Genomic DNA, 21804 nt, shown 5'->3' on the forward strand with positions numbered 1-21804 from the left:
GTTCCTGGCACCAAATTGTTAACATTTTTAGAGCATGTTATTGCTCATTGGCAAAGGAAAACATTCCCACTACATGAGCCAAGTATGAACAGAAGTTTGTGATCAAGGAAACCAACTGTGTAATCCTCCTTTTTACACCAAAGGCCTTTGTTCAAACCATGTTTCTCAAAACTAAGCTGACTTTTCTTAGACTCATTTACGCCAAGCCTCATGACTAATGGTATCCACGAGTCAAGATGTTTATACTTGGAAACAGGTAAGGCACCTTGTACCTTGCACCTATAGACTTGTACTATTATTTGTCATTTTTGGCTGGACCGCAACAGCGGGGCCAACCCTACACATGCGGCTGTCTGTGAGTGAGTGAGTGATGAAGTTACGCCATTGGTTGGCCAGTCGCGTGTTAGGGTATCCCCATTGGCCGTTGCTCTTTCAAAATGATAAGCGCAAACAGTTTTCTATTATGTCATCAGGGGGTGTTTACAGCGCTTCCAGTCATAGCCCTATTTGCATGGGACTGGTATTACCTGGGGACTTCATATGATGTAGAAATTACATCATTCATTTGACAGAAATCTAACAATATATGGTGAATTGTATATTCTTTTTAATATTAATAATATTAATTTTGGTAATAAAATATGCATTTTATCTTTGCTGGGCATCAACAAAACATTGGTTAAATAAATCTACTGGCTGACCACTAATTCTCCATCATATGCTCCCTACTTTCCATCTCACACGTTCTCAGACAACAAAGGACAGCCTCGTTGGGTGGATTTTTTTTTTCCCCCCTTTCCCCCTCCAGGCGGCTGCAGGCCTCATAAATGGCTCCAGACGCAAGGACTCTGTCCACCATCTGACAATGATTAGGACATGGCCTCGCTGAATACGAGTAGAGCCTGCACACTCAATTGCTGCAGCACACCTTTATATGCAGCAAAACTAAACATGCCACCCACCCACAAGTTTTTAGATTCAGGCTAGAGACGCCAATCAGCAGTGAAGTTATGTACTGTACTAGCGATTGCAAAATGATCAGATGTTCTTCATTTTCTTGTCAGGATACACAGCAGACGACATTTGTCAAATTAAACTTGGAAGGATGTTAAGGAGAAAATGGATTGGACAACTGGACTCAAAAATGTTCCGTTTTTGTACATCAGTTTCACACGCTTGTTTGGGTACTGACACTGCAATCACAACATGTTATACCTGAAACGCACTAGCTGGAGCAAAATCCTTTTTTTTCCAGTGTAGAAATGCTAAAGTCCATAGTTATACTGTAGTTTACTGACACTAATGCATGAATAAAATCTAGTGAGTTTAAAGTGCTGCAGATGAGTACATAGAATTTTTTGGCATGTAATATGAGCACTTACAATATATCTTAAGCATAACTAGCATTCCTTGTCATGCACATAAAGCAGCCATATGATTTTTTTCTTTCTTTCTTTGTCTTTCTGTCTTTTTTCTCCATCTTTTTCTGTCTTCTTTTTTTCTCTTCTTTCAAATTTACACACGCACACCCATACACAGGGTCTCTTTCTCTTTCACTATGTCCCTCTCCTCCACCCAGACATCTGATAGTGATTAAAGCACAGCCTCAGAAACACAACTCACTTAACTCTCCACTATTAAGTGACTTGGTACCACTGACATAATTTGTTCATCTACATGTAGAATTAACTGACACACACACACACACACACACACTCCACAAGCATAGGTCCCATGTGACTTTGCACAGGCCAAAAGACATGACACATGAACACACACACGCACACCTCAATCACGCAACCGCACGCACTCTCTCCCTCCCTCCCTCCCTCCACCCTTATGCCCCCATTTCAGGCAAGACCCTCATCCTGTCTACCCCCTCCTTCCATCTCCAGTCCCCTGGAACAGAACAGTCACGGCTGTGTGCACCGTTGATTAGCTAGAACCTGAACCCAGGGGCAACACTGGAAAGCTCAGTGTTCTTTATTGTGTTTCCTTTTCAGGGAAAGGGAGTCTCTGACAACTTGGCTTTCCCTGTGCTATTACCTTATCTTTTACTAATGTAACCCTAACATTGAGTCAACTTTCATTGTTACTAAGAAACCTTTTCTTTGACTTTACTGTCACCGAGATTCAAAAGAATAGAATAGAGTTGAAGAGATGAGAGGAGAACATGAAGCTTACAAGATATAAGCACATGTGTGGATGTGTGCAGTGGTCTGGGGTTGTAATTCTCGGGTTTGCAATGTGGTGACTTGCATGAATGCAGGCAAGGGTGTGTGTGTATGAGGTTATTTGTTATGGCTAATTCCTTAATCCCGCAACATGTGCCTGAAACCTGCACCAGATGCCTCTGAGGAGAATTTGCACACACAAGCACACACACGCAGACACATGCAGAAGAAAACACATTGCACTGCTGTCATTACTATTAATCCCCGTTCACTGTGTCTGCTGTAACTGGTAATGCAGGAACAGAGGACCTATGGAAAAAAGGTTTAGAGAACAAAAGATATTATAGTATTTGCCCTTGTCGGCCAGTAAGCTTTCAAACTAACTGTGGTATGTTTTACAATGTTCATGACAACTCTTGTCATTTCAATTATGGCTTAATGGTATCTTAAAGAAGGCAGACCCACGGAATCCTGCACACTGAATTGAGAAAAAGAAAACTTGCTGATGTCTGTCAGCCTCCTGATCTCTGTCTGCTTCTCTGTCTGCTGCTGATATAACTAAGCTGTCTGGCAGCTGTACAGTGATTCAAATAGTAGCTTCAATAGATACTTCTGTCATCCATTTACACAGAGAAGCTGGATAGTTGCAGTTTTTCCTTTTTCTAATGTTGTACTTTGTTTACCAATTCCTAGGGTTAAAAAAAAAAAAAAAGTCTAGTCTATTTTGTCTATTAGCGTATCAGATTGGAATTTTATAAGTGACTAATTTGTTTTGCAATGCCTAGAAAACAATATGTAACACATTAAATACAGTTTGTGAAGAGCACTTTATTTTACGCAATTACAGAAGTATGAATGCTGATCTGTCTTATCCACACAGCTGCCATAGAGAAGGTTTTTCTTGGTGGCTCATCTGGTAAAAGCCCATACCACATGGCACTTTAAATAACATTTTAAGTCTGACTTTGGCTTTTAACCATCAGTCATTCTACCTTTTCCAGTGTCACTCCAGTGTATGCTTATAGTAGAAAAGCCACAAGAATTATTAGCGATATTCCTGAAATTATAACATCTTGCTTCAAGGTAGGGGTGCAGGGTGGGTGTTGGGATTTTTCTTTTTTTTTTTCCTACAGGAAGCTGAGTGGACATGGTTCAGGGGTTTTGGCTTGTAAAAACACTGCTCCCAGCATATCACATTGGATATAAAACTGGTGAGCATGTGGTGCAAATTTGTGTGTATGCACACACACACACACACAGACACACACACAAAGACACACACACACACACACACACACACCTGTCTGGTTACGAATTACGGATGCTGGTAGTATATATTATGTATAAGTGGTTTGTGAGCAGGAAAATACTCTATATGTGCATATGTGTGTATGTGAGCACCAAGAATGTCTCAAGAGAGATGAACAATTTTCTAATGTGAGCTATATAATATAAATAGAGCTGAATAATAAATATAAATAAATATATTCACAAGGATGTAATTCTTGATCACTTGATGAGTGACACTGCTTCCTGTATGAGGTCATCAGCTTGATGGTGATTGGCTGGGAACCTACAGGGGCTTGTTAGGGACATCTGCTCTCTCTTGGACTCTGTTACTCTCGATTTCGTCCTCATTTTGGATCTCACTGTCTCCCTGATCTGGCAGAGCTGATTCAGTGTTGGGCATCTGGTCAGTGCTGTGACTTTATATCACCTAATTAAATCTGCAAACAACAGCCCTCCTCCTATCTGGCATAATGTGATCTACAACTTTTACAAACCTCTTCATCATATTTCTGCCATCTACCTCCTGTGACTGGTCACTGATTAAAGAAACTATACAGTTGACTTCATAATAAATATCCTGCTCATGTTCAAGTCACCAACAGATGTCCGTGATCAGCATATTCCCCGCTGGCTGCACCTATCAATAAGATGATTCAATAAGCAATACACTGTTGCACAGTATGCTGCACAAAGACTCCCACAGGCCTACTTCACATTGTAATTGCCTTGTGAGATGGATATGTATAAATTCACCGGACATGTAAGTGAAGAAACAGGCCCCCTCAAGATTTGATTTCATATGCATCAGATTCAATATCTAAGGGACAAAATTAGATTTGATATCAATCAGATTTAATTACCCTGGAATAATGACTTTTGAGAACACATTGACGAGCGCATCATGAAATTTATGTCTCATGGGAAGGTGGTGCCTGCGCAGGCAATGTGGATGCAATTTAAGGAGGGTATCAATGATGTGACACAAGACAGGGCATCTGCAGCAGCACATTTGCTACTTATCTGTGTAGGTCAGTGGAGGGCTTTTAGAAAGACACAGACAAGGAAAAGAGACAGAGAGAAAGAGAATAATAACAACTAGTGGCTTCTGAGTTTGATTATACACATTATACCCCAACCTTTGCCAAAGACACATCTGCACAAATCAAAGAAAGCTATTTATCATTCCAGACCTCGATGCGTGTGTGCAGAGAACTATAGGACAAGAGCCAGAAAGACTACGTAGGTGAAAGAGAGGGAGAAAGACAAAGAAGGTGAAACAGAGAGCTACATACCACGGAATGGTGCAGATAATACCTTGAACTATATAGTTGCATTTTCTTCCTCCACTTAAAAGGTTCTATATGTAAGAATCAGAAATTCCTTCTCATTAGTGACACCAATGGCTGTTAAGTGAGCTGCAGTCAGCATCCTGTTGCCCGTGCTCGTGCTCCTGCGTGTACTCGCACTCTGTCAGCATGAGCGAGCAGCAGCGCAAAACTGTTGCAGGTAATGTCTTTTTCCTTGCTTGCACTTCTTATAGTAACATAAAAGATCTCTAACGTTTTGTTTTGCGCTGTGTTTCAGCAAAGCTTCTCTCATTCTCAGTCAATGCAGTCAGGGTTGTTTAATACCCACACCCACCCAGCCCGTTATGAGAGCCAATTCGCACCGCCCAGTCCGCAATAATAAACGTTAATCAACCACCTGAACCTGACCCGCAAACCCCCAACTGAGGCAGCGAGCCATCTCATCCCCCCCAAAAAACAAAGGTACTGTCAGAAACAGTGATAGCTATCATGGTTAGGCGGCTTGCCACCAGCCAACCTGGTGGATAACAGAGTTGGAGAGCTAATATCTGCAGGGTGTTTCTAGTCAGATAAGTTAGCACAATTTTTGTTATGGTGGGCGCTGGTTGTTGATGTTAGTGGGAGAGAGCCAAGGCACTTGGGAATGCACAAAAACATCACCGGTTGGTTCATCAGTTGGATTTTCGCAGAAAATCGGCTCGATTCCTTCACATAGAAATCAGTCCACGAGCTGATACAGGCAACCGAAAAAGTCGTGGAAAGTCTCATTTTTGAAGTTACATTACAACCCGTTCACTCGGGGGCAATAAAAAACAATTAATAAAGGTAATTTGCTTCACAATTCTTACATGCAGTTTAGCCCCATAATAAGATTCTTTCTGGCTGTTTGCCTCAGTTGGTCTGACCGACTGGCTGTGAGTCATCAACTTGTCTGTATGTCTGTTTACCTAATTTACACCTTTACAATGGGTGTCTGGATACAAAAGCTGGGTCAGATTAAAAGCTCCTGTGTGTATAGTTGGTAAGATTTTGCCTACTTCGTTGTCACGATGTTGAAAAGTGCAGCAAAACACAGAAATGCTCATGTGCTTCACAAAGCCTGTCTTTAAAAATAGGAAGTCAAAGTTTTCCATCTCAGTCTGACCTTTAACCTCAAAGGCATTCTTAGAAAATGATAACTGGCAAGGCCACATCTTGAAGTAGCCTATTTTTTCTTAGTCTGTCTCTCTCCCTCTGCATATATTAAAAATGAAAACTGATATCTGATTCAGCCTAAGTTTTATTAAAACTCCAAATAAAATGGATATCCAGACCACCAATTCTGCAAGTGGTGGCCCTGATAAAATCTGAGCAGTGAGGGAACGTCTATACCAAGAGTTGCAGGCCTGAAACTTAACAATGACACTTTCTCTTAGGCAAATATTTCTCCCGTCACTGATGGAATGGCACCTCAAAAGGAGGCACCATGAAAATTGGGGGTCTCGAGTTTGGGGGGCAGGAGGGATGAAATTATCTCAAAGTGGATCCAGATGGTTATCTTTTTTTTCCCCTCAGTGCCCCACTCATCACTTCTCTCGTTTTCTTTTTTTTTCTTTGAGTGAACTACAGGACTGGTGATTACTTTGGTTAGGAATGAACCAAACCAAACAGAAGAAGACAATTGTGGTCTACAGAATAAAGAACATCCTGCTTTTCAGTTCAAAGCAAAACTGCAAGTTAAAGCATCTTCAGGGCTCAACCTGTTGTGATCAGGGATGTTTGTATGAACCATTAACCGTGTGTATTTGGATTTTAGTCATTAGAAAATGTACATTGTAATGCGTAAGAGAAGTGAATAAAAGCTATCAAGAGAGAAAATTACAGAGGTGAACAATTTAAGCACATTGCTCGTACATAAGAAAAAAGAAACAGAGAAAAAGCAACCAAGGAGTGGTTGAGCTGTGCGACCTGTGTGAATTAGAGAGCACTGGGAGAAAATAGCCAAATCATGAGATCAGAAGCTGGCTGGTAGTATGTTTTAACATCCGCCCTGTGGGACACAGGCCTAAACTGATTCTGTAGGCTATTAGTTGAGCTAATAAATCATAATTTAAACATGTTTTATACTATTAACCTATGCTGCAGCATTGTATCCAGCAGCTTTACTTTAGCCACAAAGTTCCGCAGAGCCTCACAGTAATTTGCTGATTACTATGATCTTTCTTTGTGTCTTCAATAAATAGAGGAGCTGGAACGTTTCAAGTATTGTTTCGCAAAAGGTGCGGATGCCAACTACTTCGTCACATCGTTCAAAGGAAGGAAAAAGGGGAACACCGGGGGAAGGAGTGGCTGAACAGTTTGCTCTGTGTGAATTATAGAGCACAGGGACAGAATAACTCCATCATGAGATCAGGAGCATTGGTGTGTTTAAATGTTCACCCTGAGGGGGAGCAGGGGAGTAATGAGGCTGAAGATTAGGATAATGAGACTGTGTGGCTGGATGATCTGGTTCTGAAAAGGCTGATAAGCACAAACGTGAACATCAATGCACCCTAGATATGCATTACATACATGCAGGCTTACGCAACCACACGTAAACACACCCCTCTGACTTCTACTCACTCTATCTCACTACAGTACGGTACATTTCATGCAAATTTGTCGTTCACCACAGACACGTCATAGCACTTGCACCTCCTTCACCTACGCAGTCATACAAACAGATACAGAAACACCAACTCTGTCATCTTAATAGGCTACGGATACACACAGTAAACTGTTCAACCACGCTCACTGTCCCACTTCTTCACCTCAGTGACTATGCCTCTATCTCTTCCTCATCACTCATCTACAACAGCTGCATTCAACCCAGTAGGCAAATTTCCAGTCAGATCATATCTTGTTTCTGCAGCTCATGCCCTGCACCAGCATGTCTTTTTTTTTGTAAACTAGAGGGGTTTTAAAACAAATGTATACAGCAATGGCAGAGGTACAGAGGTAAATATTTTACCTGAAAAAAGAGCCCTGATTCATCATGTCAACTACTTGGCCACAAATCAAGGAATTCTTTAAACTGAAAGTTAGGTTAGGTAAGTTAGGTGGTTGGTGGCACTTCAATACAGTGTTGAGAAGATGCTGGATACTTGGCCACCATACTGTATATTCATAAATGCATTGAGAATGACAGTTTTAGAAATTAGAAATGTTAATGTCATAATGTTTTAGTATAAAACATTATTAAAAGAAGAAATATATTGGGAGTACCCTCATCCATTGCATTCATACAATAATTTTAGACTTCAGGAACACATGGACACACAGGAAAAGGTGTGTGTGTGAGGTTTTTTTCATAAAAATAGTCGTTTTTAAACTTTTATTTTTTTCCTCTGAGCTAAAAGACATTACCTGAAATACTAAGAGATCTGTATGTATATCTGAGATGTGTATGATCTATAGTTAAAGTTAAAGCAGTTCGTGCTTGAGTGTTGAGGTCTGTGAATGAGCGTACATCTGTCAGTGCAGACTTGTTTGAACATATCAAAGCAGCACAGGCAATAGATCACAATTTCCATCTAAAAAGTCGAGCGTCAAACTTTTAACTCATCCCAGCTTTAGAGGACAACAGAGGAAGACCCGATGGGATCCATGTGTGTGAAGACAAAGATCACACACACGTAATCTTGCTTGCTCAATCACTGGTTTTAATTTACTGTCCCGACTGTAGTTTGCATGCTGAAATTAATTTCTCATTAATAAGCCAGGAAAATCTTCAGAGCAGAACACAGCTCACAGTGTAGACATTCAAGTAAAGCATTTATTGGACGTTTTTTTTACATGAGGATCTTCTTTCTTGGGTTTCTGATTGAGTCTTTTGTGAAGAAAAGTATATAAAAACTATTATTGTGAGAGATAGTATCACCTTAGGGGAAAATGTGAAGGGAGAAAATAATAACTCACCTCCCTTGATAAATCTGAACAAATCCATTTCTGCTGTGTGACATGTGAGAACCAGGAAGCCTGTCTGGCAGACAGACAGCTCTGTCCTTACCATACTGATGACCACCTCAAGTGTTGCTGAAAATTGGCTTTGTGAGAAAATCTAGAGGTGGAACTTGATTGTTTTTTTGGTTTGCTTCCACCCTGGGCCTTACTTTTCCTGTTTGTTTGTCATGATCAACATTGAGTGTCCAAAATTTGAGGTGTGCTATTACACATGTTACATTCAGAATGCAAAAGAACCCTGTTCTTGATATTAAATTCATTAAGGTTACATTCACACTAAATCCGGCAATCCAGCTCTACGACGCAGGAGGTTACAATGGTGGGGGCATGTTGCTTGAGGTACCGGTGAAACAATGAAATATGATCCAGGAAGTCGGGTTAGAGTTACAGATTAATGCATTTCAGGACTTATTAGAAGCCAAAACACTGCGCAGTGGTTTGTGAAACCCACAGACAGGATTTTACAACTCTGGAAAGTTTTCATAGTGGCAACTGTTTTATCTTTCCTCACGATATCATGAGATAAACAGCCGAATATGTCTTTAACGTTACAAAGTAATCCACCAAGAATGTGCGCTTGCATGTACTGTATGTGATTGGCCACCACGGCGTGACATCAGGTTGTGTTTTGGCAAAAGTTGAGTCTGGTTCAACTTCTTGCTTCACGGCTGCTGTGGGTTTTTGCTGAGCCCTATGTGGTCCGTGCAGTGTACTGCCTCCATTCAAATGAATGGAAGGACTGCCGTTTTTTTATGTACCTTCCCGCAGGGTTGTGCAGAGGTTTAGTTGTGTTTATTTTTGCTTTAGAACGTAACTGCCATAAAACAATCAGAAAATAACATTTTATTTCTCTCATTCACTGGCTTTGTTCTTGCTGTAAAGTCACTCTCTCTGTTCATTCACTCTCTAGCTCACTCAACCACAGTTGATGTCGCTTGCTCTTCTCTCAGCTCGCTCACACTCCCTTTCTCTTTTTCTCTGTTTTTTTTTTTTTTTTTTTTAAAAATGAGTCAGGAAGTTGACAGCAAAGCCTAACTTTACTTTTACGGTTATAAAACAAAGAGAAATGTCCTCCCCTCGGCCTAGTAACATCTTTGACATCCCTCAGGGCAGAGTTGTACAGTTCTGCTACATGGTAAACATTAACAAGGTTCTTCTTCCCCGCGGGTGTTTTTGGTCTGATCGCCGGCTTACGTGATTGGCCGCTGTAGAGTGACATCGGGTTGCATTTCGGCAAAAGTTGATTCTGGTTCAACTTCTTCCCGCATGGCTGGTTTTTTGCTGGTCCCCACTCCTGCAGCCTAAATGCACTATCCCCATTCAAAAGAATGGAAGGACTGGCATTTTTCCTGCATTGCCTGATTTGGTGTGAAAGCAGCCAAATGTAAATGATTTTGGATGTGCCATTCTACTGTGCAAAATGTCAACTAAGTTTTCAAGCTGAAGCAATGAAGGCCTGTTCCTCTGTTTCTTCTAATTTGGCTTGGCAGAAATCTGGCAACCAGTTAAGTAAACAAGGAGGTGTGTACATAACACTAAACAGTATCAGATGTACTACTAAAACTACTACTTTTTCCTGCACTTGTTTGAAACATGGCTTACAAGAAAGAAAAAAAAAATTGGCATTTATAATATGCATTTTTGTGTAATTCTACTACCTCTTTCTGAAAGCAGAAGTGAATTTGTGTACAATATGTATCTTAAGCAGTCCACCTCTACCTTTAGATCCCATTTTTTCTTTCTTGGGCCTCAATTTGGACTACTTGAATTTCTTGGTTGTACTAAATGTTCCAATTTAAAGAATGTTTTCTGGAAACATACCTAAATACTAAACTGTGTACCTAAGGCTGTGTTCAGACTGTCATCACATTCAGCAATGTGATGACGTCCGGCAAGGTCTTGCAGCAGAGTCTTTGGAATTTATCATTTTAAAAGAGGTTAGAAAGTGGTCTAAATCTACATTTGGACATTTTAAGCCACAGTTTTATTTTTACAAAAGGGTCCTGGTTAGGTGAAGAGTTGGGGGCAGTTTTAGCAGTTTGGGTAAACCTCAAACTTGTACCACATACAAGGTAAGCAACACCTTATCCCAAGCTGTTGCTGCATTTCAAAGCCAGAGAGCTGAAGCATGTTGGCAAAACCTACAGGCTGTTTATTATCTCAGCATGAGCTTTGAAGGTTTTTGAAGTTAATACTATGATTCTGTGTTTTGGAATTCAGGTAAAGATTAATGTTGGAACGTTTCTATAAATCACATTGACACTGTAATTAAGGAAAAGAGTTAGATGTTTGGGGCGTTAGATGTTTGCCCGAGGTTCTTATCTCTTTTTGATTGTTATCAACTCCATCTAAGTTGAGGAAATTGGAAATTAGAGAAGCACAACTCTGGCAAACTGTTCTCAGGTTCACATGAACTATTGAATTATTTTTGCCCTCTTTATAATCTCTGCCTTGCTCTCTTTCTAATTGTTGTTTAAATCAGTTTTCTCTAGGTACCTGCACAAATGTAATGGCTGTAATTGGATTCAGGTGCTTAAGGCGTTTACAGTTTTCTAAGTAAAACCTCCCCCTATGATGAGTGGAGATGCATGAGAGGCAGTGGGATCTGACAAGCGTACATCATGGTATCAGATGAAAAAAAAGAGTTTTTGAAAATCTGCAGATTTTCAGTGAGAACAAAAACCAAAAAGGTCTGAAATGTGCTGAAAATATGCACAATTAGTATGAGCATGCAAAATAGTTTGATACTTTTAAAAATGATGCCACCATTGCTCATTGTTTAACCATTTCTTTAAATAGCCTAAACCCTGTTATTGCATCCAGTTCAGCTTCCTCTGTGATCATTTTAATAGTTAAACAACACTGGAGGTGTCCATATAGCCAAATAATTTGGAAAAATGTGTGTGTGTGTGTTATCCATTTTTTCCCCTCATATATACCATGACCTTACTCCAATTAAGCTAATCAGACTTTTACATAACATTGGATATAGACTGAATATTCATCTATCAGGCCTTTGTGCATGTAAATGTACCCTATGACTATATTCTGTCAGTCTTTCCCTCTTTGTGTTCCACTCATCTTTTTGTCTAGACGGACAGAAATTGAGTTTGTTTTTGGCAAATTTGCTATTCTTGGTGTGGAGATTAAGCCCAAGCAATGTGATCTGAATTTCCAACAGTCAGTATCAGACACCTCGTCTCACATCACGAGGTGTCTGAAACCATTAAATGTCTCAACTGCACTCTCTCTCTCTTTCTCTCTCTCTCACACACACAAACACGCTCACACACACACATTCATGAATGCCTACTGAGAAAGAAAAGAAAATGAGGGAAGCGTTCTGTTTACAGCTGCTATGTGAAACTCAATTACACAGCCAATTGAGAATGTGGCTGTTTCTCAGATTTGCATGATGTGTTCCTGACCTAAGTAAGATTGCTGTTCCCAGTGAAGCCTCAACAACTGCATACACTTACTGTACTAGATTGACAGACAAGGAAAACAGTGCACACACACACACACACACACACATATACACATCTGGACCTCTGCTTCTCTCATTCATATTTGCTGAGTGTTTTCCTTCGTGGTCCCCCGGCGTCACTGCCCCCGGACCCTTCAGATGAGGTGAGGTAAGATTTGGAGCTACAATATTATGCCATCTGGATATACATTCACACATGCTTGCTTATATGCACACACAGACACACATACAGATATACTCTTGTCATAACGCACACTGACAAACACCTGGACCTAGTTACTGGACTAAGAGTTGAATACTATGTGCATGCCTGTGTGTATGTGTGTGTATAAGTGGGGCGTATGGGAAATACTGGGTTGTAGGTTATTCAGTGCTGGAGGCTGTGTTGGGGTTCATTCAATTTTTTTTCTCTGCTTTGTGAGCCCTCGAAGAAGCTCATTTCACCAAGTCTCAAAATTAAAGGTAGGAGTTGCTACTATAAAATGTACACCCATTGTGTGTGTGTGGTGGGGGACAGGGGGGTTTGCATACAACTAACTAACCCCCATAGGATTTACTGGAGGAGTCAGAATTGATATTTTCAATTGAAACCATTTGTAAAAAGACATTTTATGGATACCTTTCAAACTAAAGTTTTATTTGATGCTTGGAAGGAAAACATAATCAAGGCAGTGTCAAAGTTTGCAGTATGTCTGTGTTTCTATGGTTGTGTAAGTTAATGTTACTATAATGGTTGTGACCCATCATGTGTGTGCTGATCTCTACAAAAACAGGTGAGATGAACCACATTTACCCACCAATGTAAAATCACTTTCATGCATCATTTTAAAAGCTTTTTGACTGATGTGTTTTGATCAACTTAGTCTTTTGATGGTGGATTTTGCTGTTGTTTTGTGGATGTGTCTTTTTTGACTACAGCTGGCATTGTTATAATCATTATTATTATTATTATTATTAGATATGCTTTCCTCTGGTATTCTAAATGACCAACAATCACCAAAACTTAAACATTACGTACAGTATGAAAACAAAGACTAACCTTACTGCCATTGTCAAATTTAGAGTGCTTGCTAACTTTGGAACATTTTACTATTGCATAACATTTTTACAGCCAAAACATGTTACAGTGTGTTTAAACTCGGGGATATATTAGTAGCCTGGCTAGTGGCCCGGCTTAAAAGAACAGAACTGACAAATGTGGTCTCAGAAGCACTATACTAATGAATTTATTTCACTATGACAGATAGTTGTCCTATTCTGTCTTGAATAGGAATGCCTATTTCTGTTTGAGATGGGTCAGTCTCCTCTTTGAAAACGATACAGATCAAGCAAAAGTCCAAGGAAAACACAACGCTGCGGAGAGAACAATGTAAACATCGCTAATACAAAGCTGTGGGCAAACCATAAACACTTGTAGGACTTCTTCTTGTTGTAGGACACTTCTCTCACATCACTCAAACTTTTCGGTTACACTCGCATAAACGCAGTATGCTTCATCTCAAACAGTCTAAAAATGAGTCAATCACACGTGCAAGCAACGGACATGTCAACACCATCAGCAAACAAAAAGAGCAACGTACGTCTGTCAAACTTTCTGAGGTGAGACTTAAAAACAAGACACACCAAAAACGACGTCAAAACTGCGCGTAAATGTCACCCACCTCGAGCTGATGTGAATGCTCACCTTCACTTTCTTATTTCGAGGGAGAAGCTGGAAAAGTTGCTGAGGACTCGGTACTCCTGGAACAGATGCGAGTTCAGTGCCTGCTCTCACCGCCGGAGTAGTGGCTTCTCTCTCTCTCTCTCTCTCTCTCTCTCTCTCTCTCTTTCTCTCTCTCTCACTCTCTCTCTCTGCCGCTTTCCCTCTCCTCACACTTTACACACACTTTACACATACACACACACGCACGCACGCACACACAGAACTCACACATGCAAACCACTCTGCTCCTCTTAAAGTCACTCAGCTGTATGAGGGGTGATTAATGCCACAGAGAAGGAGTGCATTAGCGGTGAGTTTTAGTGTGAAAGGATTCCACAACGCACTCTTCTACTTGGTGTCTAATAAATAATGAAAAAGTAAATAGCATTACTGCCTCTTTACTAACTGGAAGTCAATGACAAAAAGACAAAAACAAACTATGGACAGAAAGCAGACACATTCTATGCTTGGTAAAATGAAATGAAGGGTTATAGTCAGTGTTTTCCAGAAGGCAACGCAAGCTCAAGTCTCGAAAAACAGATAAATGATCAACCATTACTTTATAGCATCTCTAATACTGAAGTGAATGATGTAACACATAAATAAATCAGTTAAAATCTGATGTCCAGCATCTCTGTCCTGATCAGTGCAGCTGTTTTTTGTGCATAAAATATTACACATGCAGTTTTGTATGTATTGGCTGTGGGCTGATTTCATATTGTATTGTTTTGTGGGCCTTATTATGTGATGTTGGATAGATCAGTCTGAGAAACCAGTACTGGTCGGTGCAGTATTGGCTACCAGTCCACAAAGAAGTTATTTGACAAGAACGGCCTTCTCCTGCATGTGTGAGCACAACATGCCAGAGATCACTTGAGTTCAGCAGGCTGACAGTCATCATTGCTGTGCATCAAAGCTGATTATCCCACCGTCTGTCCATCAGCCCGAAAGCCACACTGTAATTTGAACACTGATTACAGTTTGTTTTCTTTGATTACATCATGATAAAAAGTGATCCTTTATTAAATATTCCAGCAGAGCAAACTAATCCCCCCTCACAATTTTTTATGTGGATGTTTCTTCCAGGAAAAGTTATTTTGAAAATAGCTGCTACTTGAAATGTCTCACCAGATGTGTGGTTATTTTCAGTTTTTAGTCTTTGAAATTGCTAGAACGTTTCCTGACTTTCCACTCTAATTTGATGGGAAAGTACACTTCTGCTCCATATTACTACCCCTCATACGCACTAGTCACATTTTCTTTTTCTACTGTACAGTTCTTTCCTGCATTCACACTAGTCTGTTTGTGCATGTGTGTAAAACAGCTTGGGTTAATGAAGACAACCACTGTTGTCTGAAGGATGTGGAAAGGCTGAGTGGTGTTGTCTCACTGATGAAAAGAGAAATTGTTTCCAAAGACTAATTTCCTCTAGAGTGGATTTGACCCAAATAGGCACTTTATGGTTTTAATAGATACTAACATGTTGTCACCCATGTCCTCGTTATACCATGTTCACACTCTCTCTTTTCTTATCCACTTCACTTCTCTATCTCTTCCTCCTTTGACTTTCCTCAGCATACAGTTGAAGAGACATGCATTGACATCTGGATTTCACACTGCTTATGTCAGACTCTTCTGTACTATCATGTGGTTTATCAAGCAATAATACTGGAAGTTTGGCATGGAGAGATAGTATTACACTGACAGAAAAGAAAGCAAACATAACACATGATATTTGTATTGGGTGTTTAAAAGTATAGTATATCCTTTATTTAACAACTCAGATCAACTTTAATAGTTCCTAGTTTTTTTAAGTGAGAATTAAGCCAGAATGAAAAGTAAATACTGCCAAATCAACAGAATGGGACAGTTTGTGGACAGTTAAGTGAGACACTTGAAACACATAAGAAATTACACCCCATCCAATCCCTGAATATCACAAACCCAGGTGCCCAGACAGCATACATAATGTCAGATAAGACATTTCTTTTCCCTAAACAAGATAAAATATGCAGAGTTTACTACAGAAGGATGAGTATCCATATTTGCTATTTAAAGGCAGAAAGAGCTACTCCCTTTAATGGAGTATGTGGAGGATTGAATCAACCAGAAATTAATGCAACTATTAAAAATACAAAATAAATATATATAATAACATTAGGTAAAATAAATAAAAATATGATTCATTAAACTATATGGCACTCATTATAGAAAACACATTTCTGCTGATGCTATGCATTTGTCTAGATATGCTAGTCTCATGCCCTATTACCAGCTTGTTTCACTAAGGAGATGCAAATGGTTTGAATGAAACAGTCTTTTTATCATAGTAAAGAGAAATACATAAATATACAAATATTGGATTTATATTTGTTATGTTTGTATACGTTCATTTATTTTGTATGCATATTTATTTATTTCATTTATATTCAGGGCTAATTCTGTCCTCCATAAAATCAAGACCACTTCTCTTTCTCTGTCTCTCTTTCTTAAGTGCCTCACTGCCTCCAAATCCATATTAAATGTGACCTTGTCACTGTAACCAGGCAGTTTCACACAACAAATAGAAAATAAAATACATAGAATTCATTTATAAAATACAAAGTTCAAAATAATTCAAAGCACTGATCAAAAGAATCAGCTTTCACCATCACCACACACACACAGTCCCACCTGCATTAAAAGAACTAGTAAAAGCACAGCAGATCTATTCTGGAAATGTTTTGATGCAGACTGTGATGTTTTAATGGCTGACATCATACAGTTTTACCTAATATGGACAGCAAAGGAAAAGGCCAGATCCGTGTTGACCAAAATGAGAAAGAAAATCTTAAATTTAGAAACCTTATAAGTAAATATTCCATTAACTTCTGAGTATGAATATATATTTTCACACATTTGTGTTACTGTCTAATTGCAAAATAGAAATGAGAGATGTGTAATTTTGCAGGTTACCCCAGCCACTTTGTACACTAACTTAAAACAGAAAATCTCATGATGTCACCACTGTCATGCCTCTGAGAAACTCTGAAATTAAGAAAAAAAGACTGGCATCACAAAATTCTGTTTATCTGCAAGTGTACATCCACCTCCGTCTGGTAGTACACCATTGTTTTAGTAAGACTGTTTAACTTTTGGATGCATGAGTGCATAAAACTTTGGTGAAAATTGTCATCCTTTAAGAAAATTCGAGCATTTTTGGTAAAAATTGGTAAAAACTGAAAACAAGGCTTAACTGCAATAAATGTTGCTGCTTCGAGTAAGAATCACAAAATTAGGTAATGTATTCTTAAACAATGTTACAATGGCATTGGGACAAGACAAAGTTCACTTTTTCACCTGCAGGAGCCACCACCATGCTGGTACAAGTATTGCTTGAGTTTTATTGTTGCATGAACTAACTATTATTGAGAGGCCTCCCCACTACAGCAAAAGAGAAAATAAAGACAAGAGTCCAACAATTATATTTTCAGTGTGTTAGCATGTTTCTTGCAAAGAGGTTTGTCTTTCTTTGAGAAGAACGTCTGGCCTTCCAGAGTGGTGCAGCACACCTGAAAAAAGCCAAAAGACACACAAACATGAACACAAACAGAGAGAAAGGTTACAGAGGTGAAGTTGTAAAACTTTATTGGGATAATTCATTTTGTCTGAAAAAAATAATTGTGAGAGACCACTCATCTGCTCCCCATTATGTTTTTCCATTACTCACACATCATTATTAAAAGAGAAAGAAAAACAACTGGCTGATTTGTACAAAGGGATTGATATAAGCTGAACACTGTAGTAATTAATACAAGATTTAAAAAAAAACACTACTTGCTTTGTGTAACCTTACTGGATGATAATATTTGGAATATAACAGCCACCAAATCCAGAAATGATTAAAGACACAAGTATCATTCACTAAAGATAATATTAAAGTGTTGTTTTTGCCAACTGGACAGCAAAGTTGAAAAATAGCTAAAATAGTTCTTAATCAGATAAAGTGAATTGTAAAGGGTGTCCTTCTGTTTGAAATCCCTCTCACTCAATTGTTAATTGGTGGGAATGGGATTACGAGCAAGTGCCCTGTGATGGAGTGGATTGTATGTCTGTATCTATGGCCTTCACTTACAGCACAGACAAAGCAGGTGTCATGCCAGGTGTAACCGAGGGCCTCCAGGAACTTGTCTCCAGCCTCGATGGGGAACTCACAACCATGGCAGCCAGTCCCAAACAAATTGTAGAAGTCTTTCAGAGAAAAAGATTGCATACATCAAATAAACCGACCATGATGGCCAGACCCGATTCAATTTTAGTAGTCTACACAGAGATAATAAAGCACCTTGTTCACAGTATGGTTCTCCATCCTCCAGGTGGAAGGTGTTGTTTCTGATCGGCTGCTGACAGGAAGCGCACAGAAAGCAGTAGACATGCCACGTCTGTTTGAGGGCGTTTATCACCTCCTAGGTGCAAATGCAAACAAAGTGGTTAGATAGAGCACCATACACTTTGTCAGGAGCATTGGTATCTGTGTGTGTGCCAGTGACAGTAACTGGAAAATTAGATCCACTCCTCCAGAAAGTGGAAAGGATACAGTGACTTTTGGAGGGATTATGTTACCTTGCTTACTGGGTCGTTTTTTGTAACATTGCTCAACAAAAGTCATCAATTTCTAATTATCAATCCCTATTTGATCAGAATAATCAAGTGTTACATGTGTCAGGAATGCAGTCTTTCATACAGTGTGCTATTTTCTCATGTCACACTTAAATGTTATATTTGTTCTTCTGGGACCGCATGACCCAGCTTAAAATAGACATACTGCTTTCCCACCCTTAAACTGTGAGAACAAGACAGGGCAGGGAATCAATGGAAAGTTGGTGGGCCGGAGTAAAATGAAGGATTAGGAGAGAGGGAGTGAGAAAACAGGTTAATAAGAAGCAGTAAGCTGGTTGAAGATGTGTGAGAAATAGAGGGTTGAAAGGGATTGAGCCTAAAGAGGTTAGAACACGTGAGGGATGAATGTCAGAGCTGTTATAAGATCACAGATCTCAGCTTCCTAACACTCTAGGTTCAAGCTACACCTGCAGCCTCTAGGCCACTAAGCCGAATTCTCCTAACACCCAACATATACTGCATTCCTTAGTTTCAGTGGTGGTCACTATAGAAATTCCCTAAACCTGCAGCTTTCCTGCCTCAGTCACCTACACTTGCCTGCATCTTTGAGGTTAGAACTACAGTGGCAGCAACTTGATGATGGCTACACATACATTTTATGCCAGTTTGTTATTTGTCTCAATTTGATAACAATAGCTCCTTACGAACAATGCAGATTATAAAGCAGTATGAAAAAATGGAGTGGCCATGATAATCTGAGCTCACTCTGATATTTATCCAGGCTTGGCAGCCATTAGTGCCTACAAGCACTCTTATCCATAATACTACAAGTGACACAGGTTAGGAGGTAATTGTCGGGTCAGGGCAGCCAGCTACTGGGCAACAATGCACATACATGAGTCGAGTTCAAATGTTGTGTCAACTGCCATTGTAACCCAGTAAGAAGTGGGATGTTTTAATTACAATAATAAAAAACCACTTAGTTTTAATGTTTAAAAATGTAGTTTTATTAAAAGTCAAGTATCTTACATTTGGGAGGTCCATATCATCATGTTTATCTGGTGTTGGCTTTTAAGCAATTTTATGCTTCCATTTTCCCATTTCAGAGTGGAAAAGTGACTATAAATTACACTGACTAAATGGTCCGTCTAGTTGCTGTTAGACAGTCTCTCATCTTTGTAGAGACCAAGATGTACTGTAATTTTGCAAATTGTTTAGTCTTTCCAAAGCATGGTTATAGTTAGGCAAAAGGGAAGGCAAAAACAGGAAAAAGAAGAGTCGGCAACAAGCTTTGACTAACAGACAGAAACTCCATAAAGTAGAGAAAAGTCAGAAATTGATATGTGTGACAGGTTTGCACTGAATACCACAGAGGAGTACTATCAGTTTTGGTCTTCAAACAAAAACCAACAGGCACACAAAGTTCAGCTTTACAGTAAGTGACTGTAACTACCTTAAAATCTTCATATGCTTAAATATAACAAGACAAGACTAGCAGAACTTTCATTACCATTACCGTTCTCTGCATCCATAATTCAAGTTTATTGTTTTTGTTCATAATCTTTTCAGGTACAGAATGCAATAAAACTACCCTCACCAAGTTAATGAATCTCAGAATCCCATCAGACATTCTGCTGAAAAAAAACCCCCCAACCCAATAATGTCCTGACATCAAGTTGATCACACCTTCACACCAGCACACACAAACACACACACACCCCCTATTGCTCCATTTCTCACCTTACACACTAACTCACCCCCAGTATCTTGGTTTGGCAGCGGCTGCACGATGGAGCGAAGAAATCTTCATAGCAGTGTTCACAGTAGACAGATCCCTGTTCCTCAACAAAGCCTATATCTGCCAGGGACGTACGGCAGTGGAAACAGTTAAATTCCTCCTTATGCCATGATTTCCCCATTGCTACCAAAAATGGCCCCCTAAAAGAAAAAAAAAGACAGGCAAAGACAATATGAGAATGACTGTATTGACATAAATGAACACATATACAAGAGACAGAGGCAAACTATTTTATTTACTTGTGTTATCATGAGATTGATTACAGAAGGGTACCCAGTCATAAATGCAAAGTACCACACAGCTCACCAGAGCAGAGATGAGGGAAGTTCATAAAGTGAAAGCCCTCTAATGTCATTGTCAGGCCTTTAAACAGCCACTAGGGGGCAGATAGGCTTACAATAAAGGAATAAAGAATAAATGACAATGTGGCTGACTTGTTTCTGTCTGACTGCTAAAAGTTCTCTTGGTAACTACATACAAGTTCTTTCCTGCTGCTCATTTCTTCTTCTACAGAATACTGAATACAGTAATTTGTAATTATTAGGATTTACCTATTGAGAGGTAAACAGTAGGGCACTGTTGAAGGTAGATGATATTGATTTTGTGATTTAAGAGTTATCAAGTCGATTATTTTCAGTATTGATTAATATTGGTTATTCATCAATTACTTACTTATTCTATACTATGTCTGAAAATAGTGAAAAATGGCCATTACCCAGAGCCCTATGGTCACATAATCAAATTGGTGGTTTTGTGCACTGAACAGTCCAAGATGAACACTCCAAAGGTTTTATAATTACAATGTTTTTTGTCAACTTTGTCAATCAACTAATCAATTAATAATTTACATTTAGAAATCCAAAGGTCCTCTGTAACCATCATCCTCTGCTTCCACTCATACAGCACTTCAACCCTGTCCACCCTGATGATTAGGTAAAGTGGGAAAACTACAGAGACCAATTTACTTGACACAATGGCAGTGCTTATCTGAGCCTACTCTGATAGTGGCATAAGCTCTGGCAGCCATTAGCATGTGAGCAACCCTATCCTTAGTGATATGTAATGTAAGGTGACACAAGTTGGGAGATAACACTTGTTAAAGGGCAATCAGCTACTTGGCAAGAAGATGGGTAGACAGCGGGGAGGATAAGGAGAGATTCCATAATGATGACTGGATTTCAGAAAAAAAAATCATTTTATCTTTTATAGGACAATTATAAGGACCTTTAAGACTTTTTGTAGATGGAAAATTAAATTCATGTAACCTGTTTAGACAATCTGGAGGAAATCATCACAAAATGTGTTAACAGAAAATCAAAAACGGCCCTGTCGTTTATGTTTTGTACGCCAAATCAAACTCCACATCTTATACCACTAACATCCACTTACAGATCAGATTCTCTATTGTCAATCCTAACTTTATCCTAACTTTAAATGGGTGACTGAATAACTGACCCAACTGGAAA

The 21804-nt window shown here is 39.4% G+C and overlaps 2 protein-coding genes across 12 annotated transcripts in view; both read right to left on the bottom strand.

The window, feature by feature from the left end:
- The window catches only part of bmpr1ba (bone morphogenetic protein receptor, type IBa), a 71941-nt gene extending 57864 nt beyond the window's left edge, over positions 1-14077 (bottom strand). For 2 of the 5 annotated variants that reach the window (XM_067611433.1, XM_067611424.1), the window contains exon 1: positions 13924-14077. The gene's annotated coding sequence lies outside the window, so the exon portion shown is untranslated. Of the gene's footprint in view, positions 1-13900 lie in introns of all 5 variants that reach the window. The other 3 variants (XM_067611443.1, XM_067611407.1, XM_067611416.1) reach the window with 3 other exon arrangements.
- Positions 14078-15762: 1685 nt separating this feature from the next.
- The window catches only part of pdlim5a (PDZ and LIM domain 5a), a 64592-nt gene continuing 58550 nt past the window's right edge, over positions 15763-21804 (bottom strand). For all 7 annotated transcript variants that reach the window (XM_067611486.1, XM_067611478.1, XM_067611500.1 and 4 more), the window contains 4 exons: positions 20298-20478; positions 18266-18386; positions 18056-18171; positions 15763-17492 (listed from right to left, as the gene is read on the bottom strand). In XM_067611486.1, coding sequence (XP_067467587.1) covers positions 17403-17492; positions 18056-18171; positions 18266-18386; positions 20298-20478 — 508 coding nt within the window. In that variant the 3' untranslated portion in view covers positions 15763-17402. The remainder of the gene's footprint in view (positions 17493-18055; positions 18172-18265; positions 18387-20297; positions 20479-21804) is intronic.

This window comes from Thunnus thynnus, chromosome 2, assembly GCF_963924715.1.
Source record: "Thunnus thynnus chromosome 2, fThuThy2.1, whole genome shotgun sequence".
NCBI lineage: Eukaryota > Metazoa > Chordata > Actinopteri > Scombriformes > Scombridae > Thunnus > Thunnus thynnus.